Source organism: Akebia trifoliata, chromosome 10 (assembly GCF_017979445.1).
Source record: "Akebia trifoliata isolate Shusen 1 chromosome 10, ASM1797944v1, whole genome shotgun sequence".
Classification (NCBI taxonomy): Eukaryota; Viridiplantae; Streptophyta; class Magnoliopsida; order Ranunculales; family Lardizabalaceae; genus Akebia; species Akebia trifoliata.
The window spans coordinates 17800931-17812902 of NC_141384.1; the positions used below are offsets into that span (position 1 = coordinate 17800931).

At 37.5% G+C, this 11972-nt stretch overlaps 1 protein-coding gene across 1 annotated transcript; it reads left to right on the forward strand.

The window, feature by feature from the left end:
- Positions 1-11419: 11419 nt before the first annotated feature.
- LOC147393207 (uncharacterized) lies at positions 11420-11770 on the forward strand. The gene has a single exon (XM_086455083.1). The coding sequence runs from the start codon at positions 11420-11422 to the stop codon at positions 11768-11770; it is 351 nt and encodes a 116-aa protein (XP_086311209.1).
- The last annotated feature ends 202 nt before the right edge of the window (positions 11771-11972 follow it).

The following is an 11972-nucleotide window of genomic DNA, read 5'->3' on the forward strand; positions in this document are numbered from 1 at the left end:
GGTTTGTAGGATATTGAGAAGGAGAAGAATGTGAGTTTCTTCTATGTGGGATGAACCAAAAGAGAAGAGTTGAAAGAGTGATGATAGTGCTGGTTTTGAAGAAGATGAAGAAGAGAGATGAGAGGTGAAGGGTGTTGCTGCTTTGTGGGACGTTGAGAAGGAGGAAGAAAAATTAGATGGATCTGGTGGTGGCTTTTACTATGGAGAAAAAGTGTGTTGGAGAGAGGAAGAACGTGAGGGAGAGAGCTACAATGGAGAAGAAGAATCAAGTAAGTCTTCTTCTTCTCTTTTTTCCTTTTCTTCTTTTTTTTTTTTTTTTTTTTTTTTGTGATTGATTTCTTATGCTGCTAGGACGTTAGAGAGAGTCAGAGAGAACAAATGTGGAGAAGATCCAATAGAGGGGCATAAAGAAGAGACCTTTTTAAGAGAGAGATCAACATCTCTTTATAGAGGCTTGTTTCTATTTTTCTTTTGTTTACAATTTTTTATTTAATTTTTTTTCACATTTCTTTTTAAGAGAATAAGGGTGAGGATCTCATGCTACTCATATCTTAACACTCCTCTATCAATTAAGTCATAATTGGTCAATTTTTATATTCCTTCTTTTTTTAAATGTTAAATGATCGCTTTGATTTTAATTTACAATTTTGTGAGTTAGATGATTTTTAATTTGAAATTTTTACTGGTTGACTAAATTTTAGTTTCAGTTTTGATCGTTCGTATTTTACTTTGAATTTGATTAGATTGGTCAATTGAATTTTAATTTAATCTTTGGTTTGTTGATTTAATTTTTGTTTGATTAGTCGATTGAATTTTTCATTTTTGTTTTATTGGTTGATAAATTTTAATTTGAAATTTTAATTTGATTGCTCAGTTAAATTTTGATTTCAATTTGAGTGATCGATTAAGTTTAATTTTAATTTGATTGGACTTTGATTTTTAAGACAAATTTGATTTTCAGTAGATTATATTTTTAATTTGATTTTGATTTTTTATCATGTTTTCCTAAGGATTAGGGTTTCTAGGTTAGAATCGGACACTGAGGGGCATTTCAGTGATTTTTGTGATTTCTCATAAATTTATCTATTTTCATCAATTTGGATTTTATTAGACTCGAAATCATATTCCGAGTGCAATGGAGGTACTTCTGAGATTTTTCGAAGATCCAAAATTCATGAGAGATATTTTCGTCATTTTGATGATTTTTGTAGATTTTTACGAATTTTGACATGAAGTTTATTTCCTTTGCAACGTGATTATTTCTATGTCTCGAGATCATATTTTCCTAATGTAGCGAGGTCTCTAAGTTATCGAAATGTGTAGCAAATCTAAGTGTACATGTTTTCTAAATCGAATGTATAATATAGTGATCCTAAGCGTGAGTATTCTATATAGCATGGCTAGGAGAAAGAAGAGAGTGAAATTAGAAGACAGAGGAAATTGAAAGAAGGCTTTTCACAAACTTTTGAGTTCTTTGTGCTCATCATTAGAAATCCACAACAATCGAGTGACATATCGCCAAGTTATGCGAATGCAAGCATGGGATGTCTACAGATGCCCCTCTTTGGCAGAGGATGGAACCAAACTAGATGAAAAATCTATTTTGGTAGATAGTGCGACATCCAAATGCCAAAGTCAATGACATTTTATTTTTACAGCCTGATTTGATGGTTCATCAAGTGTAGACACCCCACTTTTGCATCTACTTAATTGGCCAATTCATTTATCGGTTGTTGTGAATTCCTAATGATAAGCGCAAAGAACTCGAAGGCTTGTGAGTATTGTCCCAAATCTTTTCATTTCTAATCCTTCCATCTCTCATACTTGTTACGACTCGATATAGAAATTTACGTACGTTTAGGATCGCTACACCTTATATTTGATTTAGCAAGCATATACGCTACACAGTTCGATAACTTAGAGACCTCGCTACGCTAAGAAAATATGACATCGAGACATATAAATAATCACGTTGAGACTGGAAGAAATCTCACATCAAAATTCATAAAACTTGTAAAAATCATCAAAATGACGAAAATACCTCTCACAAATTTCGGACCTCCAAAAAATCTCAAAAGTACCTCCATTGCACTCAGAATATGATTTCAAGTCTAATGAGACCCAAATCAATGAAAATAAAGAAATTTATGAGAAATCATAAAAATTATCGAAATGCCTCTTAATGTCCTTAGGTAAACATGATAAAAAATCAAAATTTAAATTAAAAATCAAACTCAAATTAAAAATTAAAATGAAATTCAAATTCAAATTCAAAATGAATCGATCGATTAAAATTTAAGGAAGAATTTCATCAAAATCAAATTAAAAAATCTAAGTTAAAAATTAATTGACCAATTAAAATCAAATTGAAATTCAAAATCAAATTAAAATTTCAAATCAAAATTTATCAATTACTAAAATAAAAATTAAAAATTCAATCGACTAATCTAATCAAATTCGAAGTAAAATACAAATGATCAAAATTGAAAGTAAAATTTAATCAACCAGTAAAAATTTCAAATTAAAAATCAACTAACTCACAAAATTGAAAATTAAAATCGAAGCAATCATTTAAAATTTAAAAAACGAAATATAAAAATCGACCAATCATGACTTAATTGATGGAGGAGTGTTAAGATGTGAGTAATGAGGGATCCCCACCCCAATTCTCCTAAAAAGAAACATGTAAAAAACATATTAAGTAAAAATTGGAAAGAGAACAAAAATAGAATCCGTCTTCTATAAAAAGATAAATGAATCTTTCTCAGCCCTCTTCTCCACATCTCCTTCTCCCCACCATCTAAAGATCATAGGTTGCTCCTCCACACTACTTTCCCACATTTTTGGCTGGACTAAGATGTCTTTCTCTCTCTCTCTTTCTCTCGCACGGTCTTTGCTCTCATTCTCTCTTTTGGCTAGCATTTTGGGGTTACTCTCACACTATTTTGGTTGGACTAAGACGTTCTCTCTGGAGCCCTCTCTCTCTTTCTCACAAACTCCCTTACGTCTCTACCCCTCTTTATCTCCTTCTTCTCCTCTTGATCCTCTATATTTTTCAAGTTTACTTTCTATTTGGGACAACAAACAAAAAAGAAAGAAAAAAAAAAGAAAAAAGAGAAGAGGGACTTACCTGGCTGCTCCCTCTACAATCTCTGCTCTCTCTGCTCTCCTTTCTCTCTCACGTCTTCCCTCTCCAATTCCCAATAGCAACAACGCTACTCTCACCTTCTCCAACTTTTTACAGCAATAGCGCTACTCCCTCCCTTTCTTGAACGTCCCAAACAGTCCCAACCAACTCATTTTAATCTTCCATCTCATCCCATAATGGCAACAACCCTCAACCATCATTTTCTCTTCCTTTGAAGGCTAATAGCACAACCATTATCCTTTTCTTAGTTCACAATGCCTCAACAGCATAGCTAACATTTATTTTCCTTCTCTTTATCGACAAGGCAATCACAACTCATAGCAGTAGCTTCTGCAACAAACATCATCTACGATTTTTTGTTTTTTTGATCAATTCACAACAACCCTCATCTCGCCTTCTTCCTACTTTCTTTTCTCAAGCTATTCTTAATTCTATTTGAAGGAATGTACTATGGCCACAACTCTATCGTGGTAGTAAGTTTAGGTTATTTTTGTTTTTATATATTTATTTATTTTTATTTTGTATTTTTCATTTTTTTTTCTTTCTCCTCATTTTCTCCTTTTTATTGTATGTGGATGATGGTTTGACCTTAATCATTGTGTTCATAGTGTGTATCACGTATCCTTAACATTTTTTTGGGTTCAAAAATTTTACATGTACACATAAGTTTTTTATTCGTTGATTGGCCACGTGTTCATAATATTTTTTATTCAAAATTTTTATGTGCATGAATTCTTGGCTCATTGATTTGCCATGTGTTCACGAGATCCCTAACTTAGAAATTTGACATGTGTGAATCTTCAACTCATGAATTTGCTAACATGATTCATAATTTGATGATTTTACGTGATTTTAATTTTTTCTAATTTTGAGATTCATGTATGTGCATAATTTTCTTGATTTGATAATTACATGATTTGGAGTTTTGCTAATTTCAAGATTTATATATGCCTATATTTTTCTGATTTAATAATTTTACATGGTTTAGAGTTTCATCAATTTTAAGATTCATGTACTTGGTGGTTTTGTGCGATATTGAAGTTCGTTGATTTGTTGAGTTACCTTGTGCTCATAATTTCCTCATTTAGAAGATTTTATATTCATAATTACTATTTTGGGAAATTCATTTTTGGAATTCTCTAGTATGGAAATTTCATAATTTTCTATCTTGGAAAAACATATATTCATAAATTTCTAATTTAAAGATTTCACATTTTTTCCAGTTAAGAAGTTTTTGCATTTTCCTATTGGAAATTTCATGTTCATTGAAACCCGTAATCTGACTCCTTGTGCATTTCTCTTATCCGTGGATTGATCAAGATCCATTTGGAGTTATTTGTAGTTTCTAGACCTAAAGTAGGTGGCCACTCCCAATTCTCAGAAAATCCCCAATTTTCCAGTTGGATCTCTTTATATTATTTAGTGAGAAGGGTCGAGGGGATTTCAGTTGCAACTCCACTTGGGATTTTAGGGTCACACTTGACCAGATCCAAGACTATCCTTAGGTTGACTATTCACTCGAGTCAACCCAGTTTACATAAAAGATTTTAAGATCAGGCTCGATTTTATCTTTTCTTTCATTGTTATGTGATTGGATGTGATTAATTGATTATTTATTGTGATTGATTTTGATATATGTATGTGGCGTGTATGGTTGAATATTCGCGAAAACACTACGGACACATTTTGTCCCTTCGCACACACTCATGAGTATGCATGCTCATATTCGCATCATGACATGTCCTTATATACCTCGTAACCGGATCTAAACTAACATGATCCTTCGAGACACAGGGGATGATAGTAAACGCTACAACTTCAATAAAATACCTTCGGGCATATCAAATTGAAGCACCACGTACTGTTTGACCAAGTGAAACTAGGATAGTATATTAGTGTTTCAGGCTGAAGTAACCTAAGCTTTGTCCTAAATTAGCATCAATCATATAATGAGCTTAGAACCTTGAGCTTAAGTATGGTCCCATTTGGCCACGACTTGAATTAACCAAGAGTGTTCCTGGGTTGTTTTACTTAATTTAACCAAAAGGTAAGAAGGTAGACTGGTCCACACCGCTCAAATTGAACTTGCAATATCGGTCCAATCCAATATATGTAATTGATGAGACATACCGATCAATGTCAAGTTAAATCATTTAGTCCAATTGATAAATGGATCATATGAATCAATACATGGACTGGTTGGACTAATTGGCTTAAAAATAGTGGATTAAATGATTCAAGTAGAACATTCAGATCCATTAGGTCATACTGGCGTACATAGTCCAATCACTTTCATTGGCCAATTTAATTGAATGGACCGAATATTTCATAATAAAAAAGATTGGGATTAGTAAAAAATATATTAAGGGGTATACCGACTAGTACAACCTAGATCTTACTCTTTGAAGGTCATATAACCCTTAATCATAGTTCAAAATTTTCTAAGACTCCCCATCAATTGACAAATCATCTTTATGCAATTTCTTGCTTGGAATGTTTCATCGGTTAAAGACTTTGAATTAGGGGGTTAATTTAATAAATGTTATCAAGAAGGACCTTTATTTCTAATTACTAAAAACCTACTCTTAGGTCTGTAATGAATAATCCACCTTTGATAGAGTTTCAGGATATCATTGCTCCTAAGCTTAAGCATTCGCTATCTAATTGGAGTCATAAGTGCGATCAATTGGAACGTACGTCAGTACCAAGCCAACAATCAGAAATAATCTTAGAATCTCTCAACATTATCCAGTTTTTCCTTGAAGATCACAGTATCTCAGTCTTACTAGTTGAAAGTGATGTCCTGTGTCCTGAGTCTATAATTAAACCCATTCTGGGTACTTGTCTTAATTTTTCGCGAGTCATGTGACTTAGTTTGAGTCTAATTTTTTTTATTATCAATTTTGCAATATCTTATTTTCGTTAAATCGAGTCTAGCCCTTCTATTCCTGTTGAGTCGAGTCTGCAATAACATTTGTAAAAGGAAAATAATTGTGCAACAATCTTAACCATACACGTGTTCAAGCCGGCCAAGTGGTACCTAACACAGATCAACTAATGAGGCACTCTAACAAACAGGACAGGTTAGAGCAAAGACCTCCCTAGTTTTGCTAGCAGGACAGGTTAGGCCTCGAGAAAATCGTAATACTGTTGCGTGTACGTCAATCCTAAAAATCTAGGAGGGGATCTCTACAGATAAATCCGATCAATCCAGAATATCCTGATTAAGTAAACAACCCCGTCGTACCAGTATAAATCCCATGATTGCAGCCTATAAAGGGGGAAACCTTAGGGTGAGAGACAGGGGTTAAATAGCACAGTAGACACTATTGAAAGGGGAAGCTGGAGAGATCGAGAGCTAACCAATATTGATGATTGTTTTTCTACCTCTCTAACTTGAGTGTTGGAGTATCTGTAACAGGTACCAGGCCACCACGAGGAAGGAGGTACAAGAAATGGCTTCGGATCAATACAGGTTTGGACCATTAGAGCCGTCCGTCGGATTCTGACAGCACACAACTGACACCGTCCATAGGAATACTAGTATTAAATTAATTTCAGTTGAAATAATAGTGAGATCCATAAGAACAAATGAAGTCAGCGGCTCCTACCGCAGACGTTGAGCTTCTAACGATGTTGGAAGCTATGAGAAAGTAGCTGGAGGAGATGTAGAAGAGGATGGAATATTTGATAGAACAAAACTGAAACTTGAGTCAGCATCTCGATGACCGGTAGTAGGTGGAACGAGACAGCATGTCGAAGGATCCTCAATTGACAAGTAAGGATGGCCATGCCTCTAGTACAGAAGGAAGCACATCGTTATTAATTCCCACAGGGAAGATGGAATAGAGGTTGATACGAATGCCACTCAAACTGAACCTGTAGCAGGTTTAACTCGAGAAGAGGTTAGAGAGATGATTAGAAAGGAGAAGGAAATGATGAAGAGTGCTGACGTCGGCACAACAGCCGTGCAAGCCGTTCGGGAAATCCAAAAGTCTTCCTTTTCAGTAGAAATTCTAGCCGAAAAAATTCCAAAGAAGTTCATGCCACTGTGATTAACCCCTTATTCCGAGACGAAGAACCCGATGGAGTATTTGTTTTACCTCCGGTAGATGCTCACATTATGATAAGAGAAAGAGGGGTTGATGTGTAGATTCTTCCCTTTGAGTTTGCAGGAAAATGCTATGACCTGGTTCCACAAGTTGCCATGTGGATGCATTAATTCATTTGAGGAGCTTTGTATTGCCTTCATTGCGTGGTACATTGGCAACAGGAAGATTGGAGGAGATGTTGATGTGTTACTAAACATGAGGATGGGATCAGGCGAGAGTCTCAGGGAGTTCACTAGGAAGTTCAGGAAAGAGGCACTGTCACTAAAGATTTGTGACGAGTGAACGGCAGTAGTGGCATTCAAAAATCCCCTACTCTCTAATTCAGGGTTATATAGATCCCTTGTGAAGAAAAGGTCGGAGACTTTGAGTGAATTGTTCGAGAGAGCTAAAAAGTACATCCGCTTAGACGACGATCCTTGAAGCTCAGCAGGAAGGAGCAAAGTCATTCACGCTGTGAAAAAGCCTAACAAGCAACACCAGCCACAACAACAGGACAGGAAGAGGTCGCACGAGCAAGATGGGGAGAGGAAAAAGACTGGGACATATTTCGTTATGCTTCCTAGTGAAATATTGCCCCTGATTGCTCACAAACCATTTTTTGAGTAGCCTACGCTACTTCCTCTAGATCAGATCAATCAAGGTGAGAAGTACTGTGAGTATCACAAGGTGCAGACCCACATCACCAATAAATGTTAGGCTTTGAGAAGATTCCTGAGAAAGTTGGTAAATTAGTACAGACTAAGAGACTTGCCTAAAAGATAGAGGGAGGACTTACTATAGTATAGGAATCGTTGAACAAAACAACCACCGATAGGAGGACAGGGTGGAAGGGTAGCTATGATATACATTATCCTTAGAAAGGAGAATAACAAGCCTGGGCAAGCCAGAACCAGTGAGAGAGTGAAAAGAAGGAGAGTTGAGCATTTGACTGACATTTTTACAACGAGGAGTGGGCCTACCGAGCTGGAACCCTTTGGAGAGCAAACAATAACATCCACTGAGAAAGATCTATAAGGGGTGGCAAGACCCCATTATGATGCATTGGTAATAACCTTGTAGGTGGGTACCTTCATGCTTAAGAGGAAGCTTGGTGGATATCATGTATGCATCAACCTTTTTAAAAATGGGCCCTAGCAGGAATATGCTTGCCCTAGTAGAAGCACCGTTGGTAGGCTTCGACGAGAGATCTAGTCAGCCCTAGGGGAAGATAGTGTTACCAGTCAGAGCGGGGCTAGTGACCTTGATGACCAGTTTCGTGGTCGTTGAAGAAAGTTTTTTGTACAACTCTATTTTGGGAAAGTAGTAGACGCATGAGATGAGAGCGGTTCTGTCCACCTATTACTAGGTTCTTTGATTTCCTACATCGCAAGGGATGTGGGATATACGAGGTAACCAAGTAGCAGAGCAAGTGTACGTTTTAAGTAAGATAGAATCATCAGAAGACAGAGTGTAGCAATAACAATTACAGTAGGGGAAGTCAAGCTTGGTGGACCTCCATGCTTGGAAGGTATTCAGATGGTGGACATAGGATAGGAAAAGTAGATAGGTATAGGAATCGAGCTAGAGTCAAGAGAGTTGGAGGGGATAGTGAAATTTTTAAAGAGAAACCGAGACGTTTTCGCTTAGTCTATCAAAGAGATGCCAAGGATCAGTTCCAAGGTGATTTTTCATCACCTGAATGTTGAGCCAACCTACAAGCTAGTTAAGAAAAACTCGAGGAGACTAGCGCCATGATTCAGAGATATGGTAAATGATGAGGTGAACAGGTTGATTAGGGTTGGGTTTATAAAAGAGGTATAGTTCCTGAAGTGGATTGCAAACATTGTGGTCGTACACAAGAAGAATGGGAAAGTCAAAGTCTGCATAGACTTTATGAATTTAAATATAACTTGTCCTAAGGATAGTTTTCCAATACTAAGGATAGATCAACTTGTGGATGCAACTTCTGGCCACGAGAGGTTGTCCTTTATGGAAAATTACTCAGGCTACAACCAGATACAACTCAGCTCGAAAAATCAGGAGAAAATGACATTCATTAAAGAACAGGGACTCTATTACTATAAGATGACGCCCTTCGGATTGAAGAATGTGGGAGCTACTGACAGAGCTGTTCAGAGATCTGTTGGGAAAAATAGCAGAGGTGTACATAGACAACCTGCTAGTTAAAAGTAGGAAGAAGGGAGACTATGATAGAGATCTTGAAGAAGTTTTCTTTAGAATAAGGAAGGTGGGAATGAAGCTCAACCCATAAAAATGTACTAAGAGAGGAATTCCTAGGTTTTCTAGTTACTAAGAGAGGAATCGAAACAAACCCAGATCAGATTAGAATACTGTTAGAAATGCCCTCCCTAAAAACCTAGAAGCAAGTCCAGAAACTCGTAGGGAGAATAATTGCCTTGTATCACTTTATATCTAGATCTTCCGATAAGTGTAGGCCCTTGTACCAGTTGTTACGAAGGAATTCTAGGTTTGAATGGATAGAAGAATGTGAGTGAGCGTTCTCAGAATTGAAAAGATACCTTGGCAAGCCACCCATATTCTCCAAGCTAGAGGTGGGAGAAGAAGAACTCGTCATGCATTTAGTCATTTCCGAGCATGCCCTAAGCTTAGTCCTAGTCAGAACTAGGATAGCAGGGGAACAACCCATTTACTTTTTGAGTAAGACTTTTACAGACATAAAGATACGTTATACGAGACTCAAGAAAGTAGGATTAGCCCTGGCCATATGGCAATGCGCCTGCAACCATACTTTTAGGCACATCAGGTGCAAGTTATCACAAAATTTTCTTTGAAGTCTATGCTGGGAAAAGCAGAAGGATTAGGCAGGATGGTGAAGTAGAAGGTACAATTAGCGAAGTTTGGCCTCGAGTTCAAACCTAAAGTTTCGGTGAAAAGCGAAGTAGTAGCTGATTTTTTGGCTGACTTTCCCAGTGGAAAAGAGAGTAGACTTGTTGGTTGAAGAGTTAGAGCAGGTTGAGGATGAGCAAGAGCTACAGAGCAGATTGAGGTGAAGGTTTACGTAGATGGATCATCTAAGTATGAGGGATCTGGCATTGGAGTAGTACTGATCACCCCGAATAGAGTAAAGATAGAGAAGGCAGTGACCCTATGATTCAAGGCCTCGAATAATAAGGCGGAGTACGAGGCAATACTACTCGGCCTCGAATCCTTAGCAAGTTTGGGGGTAATAGAGGTCGTGGTTTACAATGAATCACAATTAGTGGTCAACCACATCAATGAGATATTTGAGGCCCGGGAGAAAATCAGAGCTGATATGCATCGAACGGAAAACATCAAGGTTGAACACATACCGTGAGCAGATAACAGGCACACATATGCTCTAGCCTATATCGCCTCGATGTTGGTCAGGCATAACAAGAGAGAACTACCTTTGAGCTACTAAGAATGCCTGTCAATAGAAGGGTTTGGGCTACCTAGTTTGGTAACAGTTGAAGGAGATCAAGAGTGGATAAGCCCAATCCTAGACTATTTATGGCACGGGGAGTTGCCCAACAAATCGAAGGTGGCCAGGCAAGTCAAGAATAGAGCAGAAAGATACATGGTTCTAGATGGGACTTTGTACAGAAAGTATGTGAGGGGGCTACTCTTGCGCTGCCTGACTCCGGAGGAAACGAAAGAAGTCTTGAGAGAGATCCACGAAGGTAACTATGGGAACCATTTAGGAGGGAGAACTTTAGCGCATAAGGTACTTTCTCAAGGGTACTTCTAGCCCTACTTGCATAAAGATGCCGCATTGTATGTCAAACACTGTGATAGTTGCTAGAGACATGGGAAGATAATCTGGCAACCAGCAGCACAACTTCACTCCCTCATTAGCCCGTGGCCATTCGTCTAGTGGGAGATTGACTTAGTAGGCCCATTGCCTCGGGCACCAGGCAATCTAACATTTTTGTTGGTAGCAACAGATTATTTTACTAAGTGGGTGAAAGTGATCCCTTTGGCCAGAATTCAACAGCAAGAAGGCTAGAAGTTCCACTGGGAGAACATTATTTGCAGATTCGGCTTGCCACACACCATAGTTTTCGATAACGAAAGGCAATTTAAAAGAGAACAAATAATAGAGTTCTGCAGTGACTATGGGATAAAGTAGGTGTTCTCCACACCCCAGTATCCCTTGGGTAATGGACAAGCTAAAGCTATGAACAAGCTGTTGCTAGACATTTTGAAGAAGAGGTCAGGAGAGGCCAAAGGTAGGTGGACGTCAGTTCTGCATAGAGTTTTGTGGGTTTACAGGACAATTGTTAGAATGTCCATCGGAATGTTCCCATTTGCCATAGCTTACAGAATAGAAGCTGTGATCCCTACGAAGAATAACATTCCCATTGTGAGGACCAAGGTATTGCAGTCTGAAAGAAATAGGCAACAACTGATCGTAGAATTGGACTTTTTGGAAGAAAAGCGAGACGCCGCATTAGTCAAACTAGAACATTACCACAAGAAGCTGCAGAGCTACTTCAGTAAAAAGTTTTGTCCTCAACAGTTTCATTAAGGCGATTTAGTACTGAAGCGAGTATTCTAGAACACGAAAGAGCTAAACAATGGTAAGCTCAGAACAAATTGGAAAGGGCCCTACAAAGTGACAAGAGTGGGCCAGAAGGAAGTATATTACCTACTCACAATGTTTGGTTAGGAACTGCCTAGACCAATGAATGCATGTAATTTAAAATTATACTATCAATAAATATTTTGAT